The 25,888-nt window shown below is 47.2% G+C and overlaps 1 protein-coding gene across 1 annotated transcript; it reads left to right on the top strand.

Moving 5' to 3' along the window:
• Positions 1-6,356: 6,356 nt before the first annotated feature.
• Positions 6,357-11,379, top strand: LOC120693891 (kinesin-like protein KIN-14E). Its single transcript, XM_039977088.1, has 16 exons — positions 6,357-6,408; positions 6,498-7,017; positions 7,911-8,087; positions 8,171-8,280; positions 8,365-8,464; positions 8,540-8,626; positions 8,759-8,863; positions 9,034-9,301; positions 9,379-9,540; positions 9,623-9,838; positions 9,921-9,958; positions 10,075-10,238; positions 10,322-10,417; positions 10,543-10,611; positions 10,693-10,749; positions 10,824-11,379. Exons 2-16 carry the CDS (start codon positions 6,570-6,572, stop codon positions 11,040-11,042), a joined length of 2,316 nt encoding a protein of 771 aa, XP_039833022.1. The 5' UTR covers positions 6,357-6,408; positions 6,498-6,569; the 3' UTR covers positions 11,043-11,379.
• The last annotated feature ends 14,509 nt before the right edge of the window (positions 11,380-25,888 follow it).

Genomic DNA, 25,888 nt, shown 5'->3' with positions numbered 1-25,888 from the left:
TTATGAACAACTTTGGTATTTTATGTTTTGACATGAATAAAGGTTTACATAGTGTTTTGGGCTGATTTCTGTTAAAATAGCAAATCTACGAAAGATTGACATGTCAGTTAATTTCAAATTTCTCTGAAACAAAATTCATTATCATGCAAAACTTTATATATGAAAGTTGTAGATCCTGAAAAACTGAACAACATTGGTATATTTAATTTCTCATGAAGATGGCCACAAAATAGCCTACTGGAATTTATAGATTTTAGGGTCCAGTTGGTCAAACTGAGGATAGGCTTTTGGATTCAAATTTTCTCCTGAAATTTCAACAGAACATGGTAATAAAGTTTATATGTACGTTATAGAGCACAAAATATACAACACTTCTTGTATTTTAAGTTTTCTCTGATTCGGCCTTTAGGGTGTTCAAAACTGGAGATTTAAAATGGGTAATTTTGCAGTCTAACTCGAGTTTTCCATTTTTCCATTTCTTTTCCCATCCTCGAGTCACCGACTAGTGGGGCCGACCTGGGTGGACACCGACCGCGCCTAGGCCATTGCCGCCACGTGGCTGCGGTGTACAGGGCAGCGTCGCGGCGCCTCGAGTCCCTGCCCCGACCGGCCGACCGCGCTCCCCCTCGCCATTAAGTGGAGGGCGGTCCCTCCTCCCTGTCCTCTCCCTCTCACTCGCCCCCACCGAGCGTCTCCCTCCCTCTCTCTGCCCGCGCCGCCATTGGCGGGCTTGAGTTCAAGCTCGAGCTCCCACCGCTCCGCTGCCTCCCCGCCCCACAGACCGCCACCGCCCGCTCCATCACGACCATGCACACATGGAGCACGTGACTGCGTCGCCGATCCGTCCCCCAATCACCAGATCGAGCCGCTCCCCGAGATCACCTCGCTATGGCCGCGCCCCGAGCTTAAAGCTCATCGCGCCATCACCTCCGTCCTTCCCATGCCACCAGGCCACCACAGCCGCCTTCACCGTGACCCCGTGTAACACCCGGTTTATAAAAGAACATAAACCGAGCAATCATATACGTGCCAGGATCAAGTCACACGTATATACAACAGAATGAACAGTATATCATAGCACATATCACGTAAAAAGATATAATAAAGTGATTACGAATGTTATTTATTACATAAATGACAAAAATGTCTGATACAGCGGAAGCGAAGTACAAATACGAAAAAGATCTCTCCGAAGCTGAGCAGGGCGCCACAGGGACGTCGACTGGGAGACTAACACCTAGAAGTCCTCGTAGTCCTGGTAGCGCTGAGCAAACTCCCTCGCGTCGGCAGGAACTGAGCAGCAGTAACGTATCCCAAGAGGAAAAAGTATAGAAGAGGCAAGAGTGAGTACACAACCGTACTCAACAAGTATAACACAAACTATGAGGCTCTAAGGTTGGCTGACTCAACTGCATTAGCTTTTAAGTTTTGGCAAAATTTTATTAAAGCTATTTACTACAAGTTGATGAATTACCATTAACCCAGTTACATAGTAATTAATTAGAATTAATTATGTAACTACTGAGAACCATACCAAAACCACCAAGGTAACCCCGAGAGGCACCTCCCTCGTCGGAAGGAGATAACCCCACTAATCAAAAGGAGGATCTGGGCTGCTCATAACCGTGAGCACGGCTAGTATACCAGTTTTACACTCTGCAGAGGTTGCACATCTTTACCCACAAGTCGTGAGCTACGCCAGTTGTTCATCACACTTCCTTAGGTGAGATGACTAGCGACTCACTACGAGGCCTTTACAAAGAATCTCGTTGGTAGGGAGTAACTGCGAGGGTTGGATCGGCGACCATGTAGCAGGTCTAGTGGGCGTCAAGAATACCACAGACGAGGCCACTCAGTACGAGGGACATAGAAGCTTACCACCCTTGCCCCGCAGGTAAGTTACTCCAAACCAAAAAGACCTAATTATTACGCCAAGACCGTCCCATTCCAGTCTTGTGGTAGCGCTGTTGTCACAGGTTGTCGCTCTATGAACCGGTCCTTATGGAGAGTGGCCAACCAGGCAGTAAGCACCGTGTTGGCCCCCTAAACCATATTTCTAACAAAACCAATTTTAACGAGAAGTGAGCCACTCAAGCCACACAGAGTGCCACTCTCAGAATTAAGTTGCATATACCATTAATCAAATTAATTAAAAAGGACTATTATGTGTTATAGCGCGGCACCTAGCACAACTAACCAAAATGCAACCCAAAGGATATATATAAAGAATATAAAGTGGCTAGGAAATCCTTATAGGCATACAGTATTAAAATGCAGTATGAAAGTGTATTTAAAAGTGATAGGTTGTTCATGTTATACTTGCCTTCCTCGTACTGCTCCTACTGCTGCTCAAACTGGTCAGAAGACGGCTGCTCCGGGTACTGGTACTGGGGCTCCTCAGATGGATCAACGTCTACTCACGAACACATGGCTAAAACAATGCACAATATAAGCATACAAGCAAACACTAACAAAAACTAAGAAACAATACATCAATACTTAGAAACAGCACACTAAACTAGTCTAAAACTATTCTACGCGTTACAACGATCGCGTGGATATAAAGAACGCCTAAAACGGAGCTAAAACGCATAATCTAGGCTAAAAACAAGTTCTAGGGGCTTATCTGCGAGAAAAACTAAGTTCCAGGGGGTTTTCTGCAAAAACCAAGGGTCTAAACATAATTAACCGTTAAATCTAAGGGCTAACAAGCAAAACCGAAGTCTCTGGACTGCGGGCGCTAAAACCAGGAAGGTCAGGGGGGTTTTGGTAAAAATCGGGGCCTAACTGTAATTATTTTTGAATAGATCAGGACCGCGGGTTGAATCTACTAAAGTGCAGGGGCTCTTTAGCAAATGGGACAGGATGAACCGGTACCTTTGAATCTGGGCGCTTGGATCTGGATCGGATGGCTCGGGTTTGATGGCCTTTGGATCTAATCGCGTGCGTTGATCCAAGATCTGGCGGCTCAGGGTGAAAGGGGCGCGGGCGGCGGCGCTGGCAGCGCGGGCGGCGGCGCTGGCAGCGCCGGCGGTGAGCCTAGCGGCGGCGGCTTGCCGGAGTTCATCGTTTCCGGCCCTCCGGGGGTGGATTTGAGCGCGGCTGGGGTCTAGGGGCATCTAGGCGTCATGCGCAAGCCACCTGAGGGGTTAACGGGGTTCGGGGAAGGCCGGAGCGTGGAGGGCAAGGGCTGTGGCGGCTCTGCACCATGGCGAGACTCGCCGCGCGCGGACCGCAACGGCGGTCCGGGGCTAGATGTGAACTACGGGCTAAACTAGCTAGCGCAAAAGCAAGATAGGGCCGGGCTAGTGCTCACCGAGGTTTGAGACGGGCGAGGGCGCGACGCAGGACGAGCCGGCGGCGAGTTCGGGCGGAGGCGCTGGACGGAGGTCGCGGTCCGGGGTGCGGGATGCTTCTCCGAGCCTCGGATCCCCCACGAATCAAAGCGCCGCGACCCTGTGGAAAAGCTGTGGGGTCAGGAAGGTGGCGAAACATGCCGGCGGCGTGGAATTTCGGTGGCGGGTCGACCTACCCGCGGCGGTGCATCTTACCGCGCGAGGGGTCTCGGTGGGAAACTGGCCGCTGCGCAGGCGGGGGTTGCGGGTGGAAGCTTCGGGGAGGTTCCTGGCGTCGGGGTGGAATCGCTGCGAGGGCTCGGGCCGACAGCGGGTCGACGGAGCAGCGCAGGCGCGGCGGCACAGGGAGCTCTGCTCCCGCGGAGCCGAGGAGAGGCGGCGGCTAGGGTTTGCGGGGCAGCGCGTGGGTGGATGGGGTGCAGGGGGGCCGTGGGGGGCCAATTAAAGGGCAAGCCGGGGATCTCGGGGACGCGTGCTCGGGCGGAGTCACGGCGGAGATCGCGGCGGGTCGTTGCTGTGCGGCCGGGGCGCGCGGAGGAAGGAGGAAGCTGACGAGCAGGCCCGGCATGTCAGCTAGCGAGGGCGCGGTGCGACGCTGGCATGTGGGCCCGGTGGGAGGGGGTGCGCGCTGAGGGGGGAACGGACGCTGGCTTGCTGGGCTGCTGGCGAGGAACGAGCGCGGGGTGAGGGAGGAGCGGGCCGTGTGCTGGGATGGCCGAGCAGGAAAGGAACTGGGCCGGCCGGGTAGAGGGAGAAAAGGGTCGCGAGTTGGGCCAAGGGAAAAAAAAGAGGTGGGCTGCGGGTTTGGGCTGGGGAAAAAGGAACTGGCCATGGGCCGCGTTTTGGGCTGGGTTGAGTTAGGAGAGGGGTTGGGCTGGGTCTGGTTTTCCTTTTCTATTTCTATTTCCTCTCTCTTTTCTATTTCTAATTCAAACAAAGTTTGAACTCAAATACAAATTTGAATTCAAACCACACTCAGATAATTAAAACTATGCACCAGCATGAATGCAACACTAAAATTTAAACCTATGATAAAATTTTAATTACTTAAGGAACAAAATTTTAAATTAAATGCAAGTCTATCACAATAAACTTTAGAAAATTAAATAAAGCCAATTAAATTTATTATTAAATGCTGAAATTTAAATTAGGGTGTTACACCCCGCGCATCCAGAGCGCGAGGCGTCGACGCCGTCCCGCCTCTCCACCGCCGAATCCGCGCCGCCCAAGCTCCCTTCGCCACCCGAGTTCACGTCGAGTTCACCTCATCCGTTCTTCCACTCCAAGCCACCGTTGATGACGAGATGTTGCCGAGGTAGTAGCCCATGACCAGGGACGCCTTCCTCGAGTGACGTCGCGGCCGCGGCGAGCTAGGCTCGCCGGCGCGCGCGTGTCATCCTGCATGGCCGCCGACCGGCTGGAGGTTGAAGATGAGCACGGCATTTTTTAGATCTAGCCCTATGCTTTTGTGTTTTCACTTTTTGTTTTATGCACTGTTCGATGTGTCTCGTGGATCTTTCATGCTAGCCCCTGGGAGTTATGGTTAATCGCTTATAAGTCCCTGACTATTATAGATCTAGGGTTTAAATGTTTTTCTCGGTTTGGAACTTGGAAAATTCATAGTAAATTAAATAAAAATCTTAAAAAATACAAACTTTGTTGCATTGTGATCCTCTGTAGTAGATCTACATGCTGGTTATGATGTGGATCCATGCAAAGACTGTTTTACCCTTGATCTAGTGCACGCATGTTAAAACAAAATAAATGCCAAAAGTGGTCTAAAAGAACTCCAAAATTTATGAAACTTGGACAGCAACTTTAGTGTGATATTTAGGCTCTGTGGTAATTTTGGTAGCCGTAGAACTTACTATCAAATGAATGATATACCCCTGTACATGATTTTTGTGATAAAAATGATTAGGAAAATACTTGCTACATGAAAAGTGCTCCAAATATTCCACTGGAATTCGTAGATGCTCCATGTTGTATATGTAGCTTATTGAGAATGTTTGAACCCCTGCATGTAAGATTTTGTTGCTGTTTCGAAATAGACAAATTGGTGCTTGTTAAAGTAAATAATAGGAAAAAGTGATCTTCTGTTGTGAAATAAATTCTGAGAAAAATCAGTATGCTTAACACTTAAATCTGGGTGCCAGAAAGTATTTTTAGTAGATTTATTGTTGCTATTATGACTTATATAAAAAATGGGCTAAAATAAATAAGTGGAAACATGGTTATTAAAGCGACGTTTAAGCGTAAAACGACACTGGGAGGCTAAAGCGCTGCAACGTTTTCGAAATCGGCGTAAATCACATTTTTGCGCTAAAACGTCACTTTTTGGCGTGTAATTATAGATGACCATGCAGCCCGAAGCCCATAAGCCCGACCCAAGCACGTCAATTTTGGCCCGGCCCAAGCACAGCACGGCCCCGGCCCAAACCATGCCCGGGCTAGCCCGGCCCGCTAACCATGCCCGGGCTTGGGCCGCACCCCCCTCCCCTGCTCGTGGGCTGGCACGGCCCGGCACAGAAATTACAAGCTGGCTCGTAATTGGCCCGCTAACTCTAAAATCTAACCAGGCCAGCCCACACAACTCCCCCGCTGGTCACCGCCTCCTTACCTGGTCATCCCGTCCGCTCAGCGAGCGCGGAGCGCCCCCCGCCCCTCCCCCAGCACAGCGCCCCCCGCCTCCCCCGAGCCCCGACGCCGGCGGCGAGCCCACACAACTCCCCCGCTCCCAGACTGCAAACCCTAAAGGCCTCCTTACCTGGTCACCCCGTCCGCTCAGCGAGCGCGGAGCGCCCCCCGCCCCTCCCCCAGCGCAGCGCCCCCCGCCTCCCCCGAGCCCCGAGCGCCGGCGGCGGCCGCCGCCGCCTCGTCTCCGCCCCGCCGGCCGCCGCAGCGCCGCCTCCTCGTCTCCGCCTGGCCCGCCGCCGCTCCTCGTCTCTGCGACTCTGCCTCACCGGCCGCCGCCCCTCAGATCCGCGGCGTCGGCCGCCGCCTCCTCCTCTTCGCCCCGCCGAACGCCGCCTCCACGCCGCCGCACCTCCTGGTCTGGTACCCTCTCGCCTCTCCTCTGTTTCTTTGCTTTGCTTTGCTCCTTGTACTGAATTAGTGAATTCCTCCATCGGTTTGTTTCAGTTTGCCGCTCCTCCGCCGGCCAACTCTAGATCCGCCGCTCGCCCAGCCCCGCTCGGCTCCGGTGAGGCAAGCATGCAGCTGCCGGAGATTCTCGTCCAGGAGGTGCTCCTCCGCTTGCCACCGGCGGAGCCCGCGAGCTTTCTCCGCGCCGCCGCCGTCTGCAAGCGCTGGCGCCATCTCATCTTCGCCCGCAGCTTCGTCCTCCGATTACACGAGTTCCACCGCATCGATTCCCCATTCGCTTGGGCGAGAGGGGAGGAGATGGAGGAGGGGGAGGAGGCGGCGGCGGCGGTGACGACACCGCCCACACTGCGTAGGAGCCAGAGGCACGCTCAGATGAGCCCGGCGACGACACCGGCCCCCGTGCACAGGTCGGCTCGGAAGGCCGTGGAGATGACACCACCCACCTTGCGCAGGAGCCAGAGGCTCTCGGCTCGCAAGGACGCAGCCACACTGCCCCCGACCCCGGCGACGCTCCCATCGCTGCAGGAGGCGGCTGAGTCTGGCCCGCGCCGCTCAGGTCCTGTTTTCATACCTTTCATCTTAGAGTTTCCTTTTTGTTGGGTTAATTCGCCTCGGATCGTGCTAGCTTGTCGTGCTGGGTTCTTGGAGTTCGGGGGTTCCTCCACAACAGGAAATTGATTCGCGGTTTATTGTAATATATATCTGCCAACATATCTATTTTGAGTTGAATAGCGTCCTTAACTGACTTGATTGATGCCAACAAAGTGAATAGAGAACAGAATTTCAAAATGCAATAGGGTTGCCATGTATAAAGCAAACGGACTAGGATAATATTATGGGCTGGAGTCTAGTGTCCCGCATGCTTAGAAGTTCTACAGTGCTGTGCCACTACTGAACAACAAGGGAGGTGAAGCTTTCATAGTAAAAGTAGGCCTCTTACCATAGAACTATTTCCTGTTACGTAGCCACTTACACTTCGCATGATTGATACCTTATTCTGTATAAAATATCTGCATGTCCTTTTGTGTTCAGAATAACTAATTCCATCAGATTGCAAATTATGAAGTATTGAAATCTTGTTAGGTTTCCACAGCCTAGTATTTTTTTGGGTTGAACAGTTTTGTAGCTGTTTCTGAATCATTTATCATATATATGCAAATTATTAGAGTTTGTTCCTCATATCGGACTGTGGATGTTAGAATAAAAGTATCTAATAAACTTCAGTTTATTATTTCTTGATGTGATAGCTCTAAAGAGCCCCTCTTACTCTCCTCTGTTTCTGTTGCCTACCATGAAGCAGATAACTCTGTTTTGTTCAAACGATAAACATCAGTTTATTATGTTTTGATAAAAAAAAACATAACAAGAGTTTATTATGTTTTGTGTTCAGTTTATTATGTTCTGATAAACTTCAGTTTATTATGTTTTGATCTGTGGCGGCAAACTCAGTTTCTAGGACAAGCAAGTTGATCTCAAAGTACAAGAAACAGATTGAGGAGCCAACCAAATGCACCATGAAGTCTGATGAGTATTCCATGGCGAGCTTTTCAGTACACTATGTTAATTTGGAGCTTGTCAGACTTAAGAAAGAGCTTCATCAAAAGAGTGCTGAAGTGGACAGGCTTGGTATGGATTATGCCAGTGCAGTAATTATCATGCCATCCTAATTGTTTGCGTATGCTGACCATCTTTTATCCATTTGCCGACAGATAAAGCCCTTGGTAGAGAGAGTGATCAACGAAGAAATGTTTCTCTGAGATATGAAAATGATAAGAAATTGTGGGCTGCTGCCATATCTAACATGGAAAAGAAAATAAAGGTAAAGCTGGATTTAGTGCATGTGATATCAAAGCCACAGCTGGGATTGGTTAACTTTAATAATTTTTCACTCCTTAATCCTCAGGCCATGAAAGAAAAGCAGACATTGTTATCTCTTGAAGCACATGAATGTGCAAATGCAATTCCTGATTTGAGCAAGATGATTGGAGCAGTTCAGGCCCTAGGTAATATCTGAAGCTGCTTTGTCCTGCAGCCTTGCAACTGTTATAAGCAATCAACACACAGTTTTGTTATCGCAGTTGCACAGTGCGAAGATTTAAAATGGAAATACTGTGAAGAGATGGACAAGAGGAAGAAACTTCATAACATTCTTCTTGATACAAAAGGTATTACACTTAGTCTAACATTTACCTGAGAGAATGAATCTCATATCTCTACTATTTCAGGAAATATTAGGGTTTTCTGTCGGTGCCGACCCTTAAGCAAACATGAGGTTTCATCTGGTATGAAATGTGTAGTGAATTTTGATGTAGCCAATGATGGGGACATCTCAATTACAAACACTGGAACAGCTAAAAAGACATTCAAGTTTGATAGAGTGTTCACGCCAAAACATGACCAAGGTATATTCGAAACTTTGGTGCCTGAATGTCTTAGTCATATTGGTCTAAACATTCAGTTATTTGAGTTTCACATCAAGGATAAGATTATTGTCTTATAAAGTTATGTTCCATTAGAATAAATCCCCTTACCAACTTTGGTTGTCTAATGTCCATCTTGAATTAATGAGCAGATGATGTGTATGCCGACGTGTCTCCACTGGTCACCTCGGTCTTAGATGGCTACAATCTATGCATTTTTGCTTATGGGCAGACCGGAACGGGAAAGACCTTTACCATGGAAGGAACTGAGAGCAATAGGGGGGTCAATTACAGAGCTATGGAAGAGCTGTTCAAGATTGCAGAAGCAAGAAAAGAAAGTGTGACATACAACTTCTCAGTAAACATTCTTGAGGTCTACAATGAACAGATCAGAGACCTTTCCACGTCTCCACCTAAGAAGTATGAAAGTTTATGGGGTTCTTTTTTTTCACAATAGAACCAGTTTGTGTTAACTCGACATTATCTTTTGCATTTAGGCTGGAGATAAAGGAGGACCAGGAAGGAGCTACTTTTGTGGCTGGATTAGTGGAGGCCAAAGTCAATAATATAAAGGAGGTTTGGGATTTTTTGCAAGCTGGAAGTAACGCAAGGACTGTCGGTTCAAACAATGTTAATGAGCACAGCAGCCGCTCGCACTGGTTGGTCCCTAATTTTATTAACCTTTTTTTCTTTGTGGACTGATTGCTTCTTGTACCATCTAACTTTGTAACTTTGCTTCAGTATGCAATGCATCATGGTTCGGGCTAAGAACCTAGTGAATGGAGAATGTACAAGTAGTAAGCTTTGTCTTGTAGATTTGGCTGGTAGTGAGCGTTTGGCGAAGACTAATGTGCAAGGTGAAAGGCTTAAGGAGGCACAAAATATTAACAAATCCCTTGCTGCATTGGGCGATGTCATTTCAGCTCTTTCTATGAAAAATAGCCATATACCCTACAGGTTTGTGGTATTGATATGACAGCATATGTAAGTATGTTACCGTCGGTTCTTAGTGTTCACTAACGTACCATTTTCTGGCCAGAAATTCTAAGTTGACACATTTGCTGCAAGATTCTCTAGGTAATATGATCTGCTTGCTCAAGGAAAACCAGTACCATGATTATAACTTTTTCCTACCTTTGTTTAATTAGATGCACCATTAATTTTCTTTCCGTGCCTTTTCATATTGATAATAGGAGGAGATTCAAAGGTGTTAATGTTAGTGCAAATTAGCCCATCAGATAATGATGTTTCAGAAACTGTGAGTTCATTAAAGTTCGCTAGCCGTGTGTGTCGTATCGAATTGGGGCTAGCAAAGAAGCAGGTTGATACTGCTGAATTTCAAAAGACCAAACAGATGGTGAGTCTTGTGCATTTTCCTGACATTGACACTCATATCACTTGCACGGTTGCACCTGACAGCTTTTTTGAAACATATATTAGGTAAAAGAGCTTGAAATTAAATTGGAGAAACAGCATCATCAGCTTTCTGGAAAACTAAAGGAGAAAGAAGAAATGTGTGCTGACCTTGAGCAGAAGGTACATGTGAAAGTAGTTACTGCTGTTTGCATGCTAGGGGCATGAATAGTTTTTGTTGTTATAGAATCTTAATTAGGTGGCTTGAATTATGTGTACGGTGTACCCACACTTTTATACCTTTTCAGGTTACGGAGTTAAAGTGCAAACTGAAGAGACAGCAATCGGACTCTGAGGTTGCAGTTCTTAATAGAACGGTAATTTACATGTAGTAATCAATGAGATTTAGCAGCATGCTTGGATTAGTCTCATTATTATTTATGCCCCAAAAAATGTAGGTAAGGGAACTAGATCATGAACCATTGGAAACACAGAGAATGGAGGCAACACTCCAGGTAAAGGTAGCTGCTAGATTGCACTAAGCATTGCATTTACTCCAAAAACTAAGCCTTCTTTCTTCATATTTCAGCTACAGGAACTCGAAAGCAACACCAAAGTGCATGTCTGCAGGAAGAGGAAGGCAACGGAGCCCCCGGTGAAGAACCTGGGAAGGTCAACGGCGGCGTCGAGGGCCACTGCTGCCGCTACGCGCACTGCTGCCGCTACGCGCACGGCAGCTCCTGATTCCACAGCACCACCACCCAGGAAGCAGCCGGGCGGGAACAAGACCAAAGCATGGGTTAAGTAGACGATGAATGGTGCTTCTGTTGCTTTGGGCGTCACAAGATTGCTTGCCAGTGACAGTCCGGATGCATCATCTTTTGCCTTGGGAGGATCAACTTTTTGCTGAGCCCTGCTGCATTCGTTGCAGTGAATGTAACCACACTGGCTGCCAATGAACAACACATTACTGTTGTTTCTAGAGTCGGATTGGTAGAATTAGGCGAACACCTCACTTTTTTTTTCTGGTGCGAGTGTTCTTGGTGTGCTGTTGAATTGATGTAACCAATTCTCTAATGCACTGAGCGTCTGTCACTCTTCTCTAATATTCTCTAATGCACTAGGCATCTGTCACTCTTCTCTAATATTCTCTAATGCACTAGGCGTCTGTCACTCTTCTTTAATGCACTGGGCGTCTGTCACTCTTGCTCCTCGGTTACTTTCACTTTTAGGTAGGGGTGGGGCATGCTTGTTTGTTAGCTCGCGGTGAAATACCACTAGGCTGGAGCTGTACTGCTGGACGGGAGCGAGCTGTACTGCTGGACGGGAGCGCCGGCGGTGGCTGAAGGCTGAACGGGGGTTTGCATCTACGCCTGTGACCAGGAGTAACAGTATTTGGCCTGATACGGGCGGCCCGTGTAATTCTATGCCGTGCTGTGTTCTGTGTCGTCCAGGAGGCCCCTGCGTTACCGTTGCTGAGAGCTCGCTTCGACTCATCTGAGGAGTCCATCTTGCGATGTCCTTCATATTCACGATGCACGAGCATGCAGAGGGCTGATTCTATGAAGACCTCCAAAACGATTTCTTCCAAATCCTCATGAAGCTCAGGGGCTTGTGGGTGTCACATATCCACGTGTACTTCATGAAGACGTATTCTAACCGCTCTGCCAGGTGGGCCGAGTGGTCTGACTTGCGGTACAAGGCATCAGGGTTGACGTAGTGCTCAGGGAAACTTGTACCGGTCGGATAGCAATGTATCTGTTAGGAAACTCCGACTGCAATCTGAGCATGTAATCTTAAAAGATACGGACTTGTAACCCTAGTTCCTCGGCCTATATAAGAGGGGCTAGGGGCCTTATGCGAGGCACGACATCTTTGATCACGCGATCAAGCAACCAATACTACAGCAACCACACAGGGCGTAGGGTATTACGCGATTTAGTGGCCCGAACCTGTCTAAATTGCCGTCTCCTTCGTTTTGTATACCTTCGTGACCTCTCTACCAGCCCTCGCCAACCAAAAAACCATCGCGGGATCAAACCCGTAGTGGGCTGCCGGTACGTAAACCCATTCCATTACCTATGGAGACGAGGTCGGCTGGCAGCGACATATTTCCATTGAGCCAGCCTACCACCACAAATCACAAAAAACCCGGGCACCATGCAGAAAATCACGAGCCCATCGCCCTCCCCTGCGTGCCGCGCCCACCGGACGGGGTGCAGCGGAAGTCACTGGCGTGTGGGCCCAGAGGGGGTGCGGGCCCACATGTCAGTGGCAGTCACTGCATGTGCGGTACTGCCATTTCGGCCTTTTATGGGCCTAGGCCAAAGGGGGGCGCAGGCCCCAGCGAGGGGGATGATTGACACTGGTACGCTTGAGATCTCACACGCGGGGTATCGGTCAGGGTCCGAAGGCAAGGTATGCTCTTTAGACCTTTGATTAATATACCTTCGTGCATCTTGTAAGTGATATTGATGAGAAGAAGTTCAACACGAAATGAGTGAAAGTAAAATGCCTTTTTGTATCATCCTTATGCCTTATACCTTCTTCTTTATCTGTTGATTAATATGTGATGTTCTCAAGTTATTCTACATGTTTTCTATCTTCTTCTCATCCGAATGGCTGACTATTAAATGCTTTTACCCGCGACGTTATTCTATGTTGCCTTCCTTGCTTGTTTCTGTTTGTGTGAATAAGCAGGAAGTCACCAACATTTGGCGCCCACCCGCGGTGTGGAATCTTTCACGATCACCAAGACTCTGAAGCGAGTGCCGGCCAACGGTAAAGCCAGCCAGTCTTCGGGAGCTGAGATTGGGGATAATCACGTACTTCAGAACAATGAAGAAGACGAAGACCCAGCACTGAGAGCATCTATAGAGAAGAGAAAGTCTATGGAAGTATTGCAATCTATTGAAGACCATGATATAGAAGAGCTTGAAGAGTTACATAGATGCATCAAAACTAAGAGATTGAAGGCAGAAAGAGCCTTAGAACTGCGTAAGAAGATCGAATAAGCAACAAGGGAATTGGATATTCTTCAGAAGAGCAGAGTAGACGCACATCAGAACGAAGAGGCAGAGCAGTTCACTTACACTGTTGGCGCTCCTTAAGTACCCATTTTATCCCTTGTTTGTCCTTGATAATGGTATGAATTTAATATCAAAATCACTAACCGTCCTAACACCGGCCTAATTATTGGTCATTTTCACATTTGCACATATATTTTGGAGGAACTTCATTTTTGCAGGTTTTTGGCCTATTTTGGTGCATGAAATGACGAGGCCCATGATCGAGCGCTAACACAGAGAAAGACGAAGGCCAAAGCCCAAAGGAAGGACCAAAGCCCATGTTGATTCGAAGCCCATTCATGCACATCCATCCTCCAAGAGAGCCCAAAGGACCAAGCCCACGAAGATGAGATCAAGATACTTCGGGTTTAAGCAAAGCAAATGAAGATTTAAGGAAGGATTCCCTATCCTATCCTTTCCTCGAAGATATCTCCAAGATAACGACGTCCAAAGGGGTGCAATCGTGAAGGATATAAACTCTAGAAGATGCGAGGAGTCTACACGCGAAAGATGAGACCGAGGCGGGCCTGAAAGAGGGTAGGCCGGCCGGCCTAGGCCCATGAGCCGGCTGGCCTAGCCCATTTCTGAGGCGGTTCGGCCTCCCCTTCGATCGGTGGCTTCCTCGGCTTATAAATAGCTCGTACCTTATTCAACTCGGGGAATCAATCCACCCAGAACTCGACGAAAACCTAGGGCCAAGGCCGGAGGGAGACGACGGGCGCCGCAAGTCTTCGAAGGTTCCTAGGAGATGGCTTAGGCCACCCCTAGCGGCCATGGCCTCCCTGCGAGGTTGTGCCATGGTGGAGTTCGGGAGTCATCCCCAACATTCGTTGGGGTATGTACACACACGATGGTGATATCAATCTACTCTTTATTCTAGTTGTCTCGACTTTGGTCTACTTCAATGCATGCTTTCTTTCTCATATGTGATGCATCCATATGTTCATAGTAAGATTAGATCTATTCGTGGTGATTAGTCTATATCTTGCGGATACGTTGAGGTAGCATGTTTTAGCTAGTTGGTTGATTACCTAGTGTGGTGACAGCATGGCGGAGGGAAAAGTTCTAGCGACGACATGAAGTGTGTCGTGGCACTAAGAGGAGGGCCACAGCTGTGACACTTCAGGTGTCAACACTTTTAAATCCAATCAATACACCTTAGTTAAAGTTAAAAGAAAAATTTGGGAAACTAATTCAAAGAGAAAGGACCAAATAAGACACAAATCATACAAAAGAAATTAAAGGAAAAAGAGAAAGGAGTGAAAAACTACTCAAATTTTAATTCAAAAATGTGCACAAAATTTTTGTTGGCTCATGAGAGGTATTTCAATTGACATGTGCTCAATTGAACTTCAGCCAAAATCAAGTCAAAAACTGATTAAAACTAAAGTCCTTTTGTGCAAATATGTAAATGTACCAATAGTTCAAAATGTGAGTTTCAAACGAAAATTTTCATAACACAAAAGTTGTAGATCTTGAAAAGTTATGCAAAAATGGTATTCAACACTTTCCCATTTGAGCCCTCCAAATAGGAGATAATTTTTGTTTACCGAGAGGTCCCTGAAATTTTCAGAAATCGCAAAAGAGCCCCTACCTCCATCTCTCTCTCCCGGCTTGCTCTGTTTCAGCCGCCGCCTGCCGTACGCCGCCGGTGGACTTCGTCCACCGCGCGCCCGCGGCCAAATGGACCCGGGGAAAACTCTCCACGCCACCTGGCCTGCCCCTTGGCGCCCTCCCACGCCCACACGCGTCCCAGGCCGCTCCCGAGCCGCCACGACACCCCGGCCGGCGCAGCGCCGCTGCCTCCTCCGCCCGCTCGCCGTCGAGCCACCCAGGACCAAATCAACCGCCCCCAGTCACTGCATTCCTCCCCCAGGAGCTCCTTGGCCTATAAAGACCCCCAGCACCCCACAGTCGCGCCCCTTCTTCCCCTTCTTCCTCCTCCCGCCGCTCCGCCATGGCCGCCGAGATCCAGCTCGCGCGGACCGGCTAGCCCAGCCCCACATTGCCCCCTCCGACCACCGCAGCAGCTTCGCTACCTCCCAGTTAAGCTCCACGCGCGCGGAATCGAATCCAAACCCCCTCCCGAAGCCGTTCCCCTTTTGCGCCGCCGCCGGCGAGCTCAGGCTCACCGCGGACCGGCCAGCTCCGGGGAAGACCGAGCCCGACAGCTACCCCAGAAGCATCCACGAGCTCACGCGGTGCTCGTGCGCGCCTTGTTCCCCTACCCCGAGCCCTCCTTCGCCTCCAGCGCCGGCGAACCGAACAACCGACCCGCCATCAACGCCGACGAGCTTGAACCTGTGCTCCAAACGCTCGAACGTCGACCAGGGTAGGTGTTCCTCGATCCTTTCTCCCCCACGCGCCTCCCCGTGGCAGCCCCGGTAAGCCCTGCACCGCAGAACACCACCGGCAAGATGCCACGGCGGAGAAGGCCGGCGAAGGACCCGGTTGTAATTTCTTTTTTTCGTTCAAGGGTGTCTCTGCAAGTTTTACAGTGTATACCAGTGAACTTCTAAAATGCGAAACAAATCACAGAAAAATCAGAAAAATGCAAACTCAACTGATCTGGAATCCTTGTAACAAAATCTACAAATTTTGTAACATCCACATTTGCAGAAACTCAACCGAATTTAATCTAGGGAAAAGATTAAGAAAATCACCTTATGCATGTTCATGAAGTTCTGCTCATCAAATGACCTTGATTTTTGGATATGTTATAACTAATGGGATGCTAAGATCACAGTAAAAAGATGACACCAAACCAAAACAGTTATCAGGTTAGAACAATCAAGATTCTCTAATCTGTTGTTAGCATTCTCGATTTAATTCTGGAAAATATGTACATGAACTTGCTCTGAAAATTTTACTACAGCATTGTGCCACTGAATCCCTGCAAATCTCTAAATTTCAAATTTATTAGAGTTCATTTGCTATATACCATGATTTATGCTTGTTTAATCAACTTAATTCCTCATATATAGTTCTTATGCTCAGAAAAATCCATATTTATTTCTGGAGTCTCTTTTTAGCTCTGTGTTCCTGTAAACAAAATTTGAGCTGCAGTTACTGGGTTTGGCTTTGTCGAATAATCATGCTTAGCATCTTAGGGCTAGATTTACTATTTTTGTTCTGAGTAATCTACAATGTTTATGATCATTATTTTTGGGCATGATCTTTTCTAGAGTATGTTCTACCTGTGATAAAAAGTTCAGATGCAATACTGGTCAAATGCATCTTGAGAAATTCATGCAAACTCATGTTAAGTTAACTGAATAACTAATTTATTATAGTGAGTTAAATCTTGAAAAATTTTCTGGAGTATGTTTAACTCAGGACTAGTCTCTGGTAAAAATTTGAGAACCAAATCCTTGGTAAAAATTTCTGTAGAATTAATCTTTGTTAATGGCTTGCTGTTTTTAATCTTTTTATCACCTCTGCTATATAAGTGTATAAAATCTGGAAAAATTTCAGTACTGAGTTTATGCTTTGGAGTTGCTTGCATAAAATTTGTAGCACCAGAAGCCATGTTGAACATTCTGTACAAAAAGATGAAGCAACTAGAGTAATCCATTTGCATGAATAGTTATAGTTTTTGCTCTATGATAGATGCTGAAATTTATACCCTGAATGTTCAAGTTTGAATCTGAGTTACTTTAGTATTTCATCTCTAGCTCTTTAGTAGTTGTGTTGTTAAGGAATAATGAAAGCATGCTATGTGTTGAAATTGAAAATGAAAACCCAAAACCCCACTCATTCATGAATAACCGTAGTTATTCTTGCTACTCTATAAACGATTGCCCATGAAATGAAATGTGAAATCATCACTAAATTAACTTTCATGGAATACAACTTTATCGTGAAGGAAAGAAATTATATCCCTGAATAACTCAAAATCTTGCATTGCATATAGAAACGGTTAACCTCGCGGACGGAGACTACGAACTGGTGCCCGCGGACTCTCGTGCGGAGCAGGAGGTTAATCTGAACTGTACTAACTTGTCCCAAGACCTGGGCCAAGCCCCAGAAGCTTTTCTGCCTGACAGTGCCCAAGAAGGCAAGCCCCGGAGCATAATCCCACTATTTTTCCGAATTATCATTCTGCCATCTATTTATTAATGTATGGTAATAGTTGGTTTTCTGCATTTAAGTTCTCTAGGCGTTGATCGAAAACCCTAGATGCATGATCCATAGGAACCTATGTTTGATACCGGATCTTTTTATCGACTAGTTGCCATGCTAAATAGGTACGGTAGAAGTCGAGTGGTTTCCTGCCTCTCGCGAGCAAATAGGAATTGTACCGACTTTAATTCCTGTTGAAATGTAAGGACAACGGGTGGGGTTGTGTAGTTGTGATACCCCGCTGGTGTAGTAAAAAATGGCTAAGGTCGCGGTGTGTGGCTCATTTCGCTAAGCGTTTGAAAGTACTAGCCACATACCGAGAAATATGGTAATCGGTAAGCTTAAGTACCTGATTGGACCGGCGAGTGGAACGATCTCGCACCCTCCTGGTAGAAGTAGGGTTCATTTTATGTCGCGACGTACGGGTGCAGAGTGGTCGGACTCTGTAGTCGGGGAGGGTGTTCCGGATCCACGGACTGGAAAGAAAGGGGAAAAGTAGCGTGGGCGGGAGCGAAGTCGATCCCCATGCGTGTGGTCTAGGTTCCCCTGGCCAGGTTGAAATTCGATTCGGAATCGTCCGCCTCTCACGGCATGAGATTGCTTAATGATTTCGGTCACATAGAGTAACAAGTGGAATACGATGATGAAAATACTGCTGGTTGATTAAATGGTTGCTCTACCATGTTTGAGTAGAGTTAGTTGCAAATTTAGAATGGTTAATTCCACTAGAATCTGGCTAAGTAAAACCTGAAAGTAAGGATCAACACTTAGTGGCATTTTTGGCAAACAAACCCTACCAACCAAAAAGCTTGCATGTCTAGTTATCGGACTATGTTATATCCGGAGACGGGTCAGTCTTGCTGAGTATTAGTATACTCAGCCTTGCTTGTGGCACCGTTTTTCAGGTACTAACTTTGAAGATCTGTTTGCGAGTCTTACTTGGCCTTGCACTCTGCCTCCGGGTTGGTCTGTTGAGTGGGATGGCCCTTCAGCTGGTGCTAATCACCCTCCCGCTGAGTGACGCATTCGTACGGGCTTTACCGATGCGTCACGTTATTTCGTTAGTTATCTTTTAATGCTTCCGCTGAACTTTGAGACTTGAATAATTTGAGGAGTTGGAACTCCGTAGTACTTCGCTAGTCTGAATATGGTTTGTAATAAATTTTCTTTCCGCTGCAATCACTCTGAGATGTATGAAATGGTTTGTGTTGTAATCTCTGGGCTCACCTTCGTGTGAGTGTTGTCTGCTGATCCTGGAATAGCGTGGCTTTTATCGAGGCTTCACTCGAGGAACTACCGGTGAGTGCCAGATTGGGTCAGAGTTGCTTAGCAACGAAGATCAGTGCACCCGGGCCCAGTAGTTTTGGGTGGTTCTGCCACAGCTGGTATCAGAGCTCGCAGACAGCCTACCAGGGATGGCAACCTCGGTTTTTACAACAACAACTTAAAACTTGACTTCAAAGCTACTAAAGTTTTGAAAGAGTTTAGGATCTCCAAGGACAAGTCTAGGACGTAAAGCCCTAGGGAATCTTATGGGTATAATCAGGTGGCTTATTTTGTATGGCTAACTTCCAGCACCTTACTTCTCATTATTTAAATCCTGTAATTTAAATTCTGCAACTACATCATCGCCACGAAGGTATGCTTACTCAGTCAGCTGAGGGAGTCTGACCTTCCCGTCGGTGATGCGAGCCGAACGCTGGAGCTCAAGCAGTGGCCTACTTGAGCTGCTGCCCATATACCAACTTCGGTTGAGTATATGGGGAGTAATAGTTCGAAATTGGAATTCAATTCCCCGTCAAAGACGGTACTCAGTCAATACGTTGTTTCGATAACGTATGCTTAACGTTGTCCATACGGCGGTAATGGTATGGATGCCGATTCTATAGTAATCGGTAATGTATGGGGACGCTTTCGTGAGTGCTGGCACGAAAGGTTCATTTTATGCTGTCAATCTTCTGCAGGTACGCTAACTCGAAATCGAATTATAGGCTATCTAGCTATATCGAGTAGCTATATAGTGAGAGACGTAATATGTATGCCACCAAAGTCATTGCGTAAGACCAAGGTTACTTGGCAATTTTTTTTCCTTGGTGAGGACGTATAGGCTCTGCATTCATTCTCAAAAAGATTAGCAAATAAATCTCTGGGGAAATCACAAGCAAATCCGTTAAAACACTATCCTAGGGAGTATCCAGAAAGTCTGCAACCTGGTTTCCATGAATTTTAACCTTCTGATAAGTTACTCAAATCGACTTGGGGTAGTAAGACTAAATGATGTTTCCTAAGTGATCAAGCTGCTGTAAAAATTTGAAAATTTTTGAAGCCTTCTAGCATGGTATTTGTATTTTTGGATCAACCCTGTGTAAAACTGTTAACTCTGAACCATCTATACAACTGAAATTTTTCGACCTTTATAAGTTGCTCAAACTAAAAATCGTTCAACATGAAAGTTGTAGACAACTAAGTGATGAGCTTACCATAAAAATTTGAAGAATTTTTGACGTCTGGGTTGAGAGTTATAGTCAAAATACACCCTCTCTGGACACTCAGTTTTCCTGGTTGACATCACTCTGAATACCTGAGCATATCACCCCCATGGAATCCGAATTGAGCTTAGTGATGACTAGGTGAATTGTTCCTTAACATCAGAGGGATCTTGTGTAAATTTTTGAGAATTTTTGAAGCAAGTTCTCTACAGTTTTGGCCATTTCTTTCACTATTCCAGAGTTAGTAGTTCTTGATACCATCAGCTGATCCATCGGCCTTTTGTTGGGATAGATGGAAGAGCTGCTGGTCGTTGACGCGCAGGGGCACGTGCACTCCGCTTGCCTGCACTGGGACGGGTTTCCCCGCCGTCTTTGGGAGCTTTTGAGTGCAGCCGGTTACCTCCAGCCACCGGTTTATGATGGCCACGAGTTTGTGGAGGACGGAGTTCGTCGCTGCAGTGTGACGATGGTGATCCCGCAGCACCCGCTCAACGGGTGGGAGCCGATCGTGACTCAGATGGTCGGTCACTGCCTGCTGGACACCTGGGAGCTTACCGCCATGAGGGCGATGACCACCTTTTGCTCTTCGCACCCTCTGGAGGTGGTTCTGACTGCGTTCGGGTTGTTCCCTGCACCTGACCCGGCAGACCCGCTTTGGCTCGACCGGATGGCACACGTGGACGTGGTCGCTACCCTTGACCCGGTCGGGGCACTTCGGACGACAGCGACGTGCTTGGACGGCCTTTACAGACTTCACACTTACCAGAGTTACGCCGTCGCTCAGTTGGTGGACCACGCTCAGGCCCTGCACCTGGCGGTCCAGCTGAGAGATGGGCAGCTTCAGGAGGCTAGTACCGAGCTCGAGAGCAGGGCTACTCTTATCGCCCAGCTCCACGGCCAGGTTCACGAGCTTCAGGACACTGTGTCGGATCGTGACGCTACGATCAACTTCCTGGAGGACCAGTTTCACGACCTGCAGCTTGAGATGGACGAGGCTCAGGGGCAGCTCCACGCGATACAGCACGCGCAGGATGCCCTTCACGCACCTCCCGACGAGATGCAGGTGGATGAGGAGGACGAGCCCCAGGAGATAGAGGGCGTTTCAGAGATGGACTCCGAGGACCAGGCGCCGCAGCCCGCCCCGGTTGAGGTTCACACTCCCGCGGCGAGTGAGGCATCGGTCAACATGTAGACCGAGGCGCTGTTTCTTAGCTTTTGTAGACTCCTCTTAGTGTGGCCTACTTTTGGATCATGGCTACTAGGCTAACTTAGAGTTGAGTAACCCCCTTAGTACTGATGTTAGGAGTGACCAAGTAGAAATGAGAGAACGATGGATGTAATGAACCCCTAATGCTACTAGTGTTAATTATCAGTGATCTGCAAAAAGCTGAAGGCAACAGCTAGTTCGAATTTTTATCCTCTTTTCCTTTCGGATTTAGCTCCTGAGTTGAATACCAAAGTTGTTCCAAATTTCATCAGGAACCTGCTCGCAAAATTTCAGCCCAAACGGATTGGTATTGCAGGAGATAATCGCAAATTACAGAAGCTCTGTTTTCTGTGAAGCAGAAAAACCAGAGGAGGAGTAATTGAATTTTTCGACTAACCTACTCTGGAAATCTGATTTTGTGATGACTACCAAAGTTGTAGATCATGAAATTTCCTATCTCTTGTAAAAATTTTAAGTCCATATCATGTACCGAACTCCAGTTATGAGCGTTTTCGTATCGCTGGTTTTGCTGCACAACCTGATTAAGCAACTTCCAGTATTTCCATGTCATTTTGAGTTGTATATTCCATTTGAAATGATGATAATGATGAGCCTAATGCAAAAGTACTCACATTTCAGATGGTTGGATCAACTCGAGGCACCCCTAGTGGTTTTGGAGCCGGAGGGAATGGCGATCCACCTCCACCTCCTCCACCAGTGGGTATTGCTGAGGTTCTTGCTGCCCAGACAGAGATTTTGCGGCAGTTGGTTCAAGCTCAGCAACAACCGCGGGGTGGGCATCATGCTCATCACGCACAAGAAGCGAGCTACCAAGATTTCCTCAGTACTCAGCCTCCGCTGTTCAATAAAGCGGATGAGCCTCTGGACGCTGACGCTTGGATTCGCACGATCGAGTCCAAGTTTTCTCTATTGACTAATCCTTGTTCCGAAGCGAACAAGACTCGCTATGCCGCACAGCAGCTTCGCGGATCAGCTCGTATGTGGTGGGATCATTACCACGGGATGCTACCGGCTGATCATGTGGTGAATTGGAATGAATTCAAATTGGCTTTTCGAGATCATCATATTCCAGCTGGACTTCTTGACCGTAAGCTCAATGAGTTCTTGGCCTTGACTCAGGGCACTCGTACCGTGGTGCAGTATGCTCAAGTATTCCATCAATTGTGTCAGTATGCTGGACATCATGCCGATACCGACGCTAAGAAGCGTGAACGCTTCCGTCGAGGCCTTAGTACCAAATTACAGGAGAGGCTAAATCTTGTCCGAGCAGACTCATTCAATGAATTGGTGAATATGGCTATATCTCAGGAGGATCTAATTTCTGCACACCGCGCTGAAAAGAAGCGCAAGGCACCTGCTGGACCCTCGAGTGCCTCTGCACCGAGGTATCGTATTGTGCAAAATAACCTACCCGCGTCCTCTCAGAAGGCCCCTCAGCCAGGGCGTTGGATTATTCGGCCTCCTCAACAGCAGCAGCAGACTCGATTCGGGCTTCCCCAGCAAGCTCGATTTGCACCTCAGCAGCAGCAGAACGGCCCTAGGCCGAATGCTCAGCCAGCCGCTCGCCCCGATAATAATAACCGCTGTTTCAGATGCGGGAGTCCGGATCACTTTGCCAAGATGTGCCCCCAGGCGGGACAATCTCAAGGGCAGGCTTCTCGCAGGAATGATCAGAACAAGGGCAAGAGGCAAACCATTCAAGTCAGGCAGGGCCGACTTAACTTCACCAACCTTACTGAACTACCCGAGGGAGCACCAATCATGTCGGGTACATTCTCTATAAACCAACACCCCACAGTTATCTTATTCGATTCTGGTGCCTCTCATAGCTTCATTAGTTCTAAATTCGGAGCAAGGGTTGGGTTAGATTTCTGTCACACAAAGGGGTCATTTATGATATCTACCCCGGGTGGTAAAGTCGCATCAAACCAAATCGTTCATAATGCGCCACTTAGTTTGGGTAGTAAAACTGTTCCTACCACTTTAATCTTGTTGCCACTAGAAGGTATGGACATTATTCTGGGAATGGATTGGATGAAAAGACATGGGGTAATGTTAGATATCTCTTCCCGAGCCGTTGAAATAAATTCTCCAACTCATGGTCATTCGGTTCTATATTTACCTCATCACCAATACAACAACTCTTGTGCCTATGCCATGAAAGATATTCGTCTCGAAGATATTCCGGTAGTCCGTGAATATGTAGATGTTTTTCCGGAGGATTTACCTGGTATGCCGCCAGACCGGGATATCGAATTTGTCATTGAACTTCAGCCTGGTACAGCACCTATTTCAAAAAGGCCATACCGAATGCCGCCTAAAGAATTGGCTGAACAAAAAATCCAGCTACAAGAACTGTTGGACAAGGGTTTTATTCGCCCAAGTGCTTCACCTTGGGGCTGTCCAGCATTGTTCGTAAAGAAGAAGGATGATAGTCTGAGGTTGTGTGTTGATTACCGGCCTCTCAATGCGGTGACCATCAAAAATAAATATCCACTTCCCCGCATTGATGTATTGTTTGATCAATTGGCTGGAGCAAAGATTTTCTCCAAGATTGATCTTCGTTCGGGTTATCATCAAATTAAAATCCGGCCTTGCGATATTCCCAAGACCGCCTTCTCAACCCGATATGGTCTCTATGAATATTTGGTTATGTCTTTCGGTCTCACCAATGCTCCGGCTTATTTTATGTATCTCATGAACTCGGTATTTATGCCGGAACTTGACAAGTTTGTCGTGGTCTTTATTGATGACAATCTAATCTATTCCAAAGATGAGGCAGAACATGAGCAACATCTGCGCATTGTTCTTCAACGTCTCAGAGATCATAAGCTGTACGCAAAATTCTCCAAGTGTGAATTCTGGCTGGACACAGTCAAATTTCTGGGTCACACTATATCTAGTGAAGGCATTTCAGTTGATCCCAGCAAAGTACAAGAAGTGATGGACTGGAAACCTCCTACTTCAGTTCATCAGATCCGCAGTTTTCTCGGCTTGGCGGGGTATTACCGCAGATTTATTCCGGACTTCTCCAGAATTGCTAAGCCCATGACAGAACTACTAAGGAAAGATGTCAAGTTTAAATGGAACACGAAGTGTGATGAAGCATTCCATACATTGAGAGCACATCTAACCACTGCGCCAGTCTTGGCTCAACCTGACAACAATAAACCATACGACGTTTATTGTGATGCTTCAGGCACTGGTCTTGGTTGTGTTCTAATGCAAGACAATCGGGTGATAGCTTATGCTTCCCGAGCTCTTCGGCCACACGAGCTAAATTATCCCACTCATGATCTGGAACTAGCCGCCGTTATTCATGCTCTCAAGCTTTGGAGACATTATCTTATGGGCACTCATTGCAATATCTATACCGACCATAAGAGTCTCAAATACATTTTCACTCAAAGTGAGCTGAATATGAGGCAACGAAGATGGCTGGAATTAATCAAAGATTATGATCTGGAGGTTCATTATCATCCGGGCAAGGCGAATGTTGTAGCCGATGCGCTCAGTCGCAAGGTTCACTGCAATTGCCTATCAATGGAGTCATATAATGACACATTGTGTGCTGAAATGCAAAGGCTGAAATTAGAAATTATTCCTCAGGGCTCTTTGAATCATATTTCGGTGGAACCGACACTCTATGACCAGGTCATCATGGCACAATTACACGACAAAAGTGTTGGTATCATCAAGCAGCAAGTAGTAGAAGGTGAAAATAAATATAAGTGTTTCCGAGTGGACCATAAAGGAATTTTGTGGTTCGAGGATCGCCTAGTTGTTCCCAAGAATCCTGACCTGCGGAAACAAATCCTGGACGAAGCACATCTCTCTAAATTCTCTATTCATCCGGGCAGCACCAAGATGTACCAAGATCTCAGGCAAAATTTTTGGTGGACTCGCATGAAGAGAGAGATTGCCAAATATGTCGCAGAATGTGACACCTGCCAGAGAGTGAAAGCTAGTCACTTGAAAGTTGCTGGAACTCTCCAACCTCTACCAATTCCATCTTGGAAATGGGAAGATATCAGCATGGATTTCATCGTGGGCTTACCAAATACTTCTCAGCACCATGATTCCATCTGGGTCAGTGTTGATAGGCTCACAAAGACTGCTCATTTTATTCCAATGCATACTGAATATCGAGCCAAGAAATATGCGGAGATCTATATTGATCGGATTGTCTGCCTACACGGTACACCCAAAACAATTATATCGGATCGGGGTCCTCAGTTTGTGGCAAGGTTTTGGGAGCAAATCCAAGAGGCTCTCGGAACTAAATTAATTCGAAGCTCAGCTTACCATCCACAGACTGACGGACAGACCGAAAGGGTGAATCAAATTCTTGAGGATATGCTTCGAGCATGTGTCATCCATTATGACAAAAACTGGGACAAATGTTTATCCTTGGCTGAGTTTTCTTATAACAACAGCTATCAGGCCAGTCTGAAGATGGCACCCTTCGAGGCCTTGTATGGTCGACGGTGTCGAACTCCTTTGAGTTGGTCCCAGACTGGAGAACGTCAAATCTTTGGACCTGAATTAGTGGTCGAGGCTGAAGAGAAAGTAAAAATAGTACAAGCAAACCTCCGAGCAGCCCAGTCTCGGCAAAAGAGTTATTTCGATAAAAGAAGGGATCCTTTGAAGTTCATGGTTGGTAATCACGTCTATTTACGAGTGTCCCCAACTCGAGGCGTTCAACGTTTCGGAGTTAGGGGTAAGCTCGCACCTCGCTATGTCGGGC

This window comes from Panicum virgatum, unplaced genomic scaffold (assembly GCF_016808335.1).
Source record: "Panicum virgatum strain AP13 unplaced genomic scaffold, P.virgatum_v5 scaffold_199, whole genome shotgun sequence".
NCBI classification, from domain to species: Eukaryota; Viridiplantae; Streptophyta; class Magnoliopsida; order Poales; family Poaceae; genus Panicum; species Panicum virgatum.
Note: the sequence above shows the minus strand (reverse complement) of the source record. Positions and strands in the feature narration are given on the sequence as shown.

Coding starts and splice junctions, on each gene's coding strand:
- LOC120693891 (XM_039977088.1), top strand. CDS start 6,570: ATGCAGCTGCCGGAGATTCTCGTCCAGGAGGTGCTCCTCCGCTTGCCA. Junction 8,465..8,539: donor TGGAGCAGTTCAGGCCCTAG/GTAATATCTGAA, acceptor TTGTTATCGCAG/TTGCACAGTGCGAAGATTTA. Junction 9,302..9,378: donor TCCACGTCTCCACCTAAGAA/GTATGAAAGTTT, acceptor TTTTGCATTTAG/GCTGGAGATAAAGGAGGACC.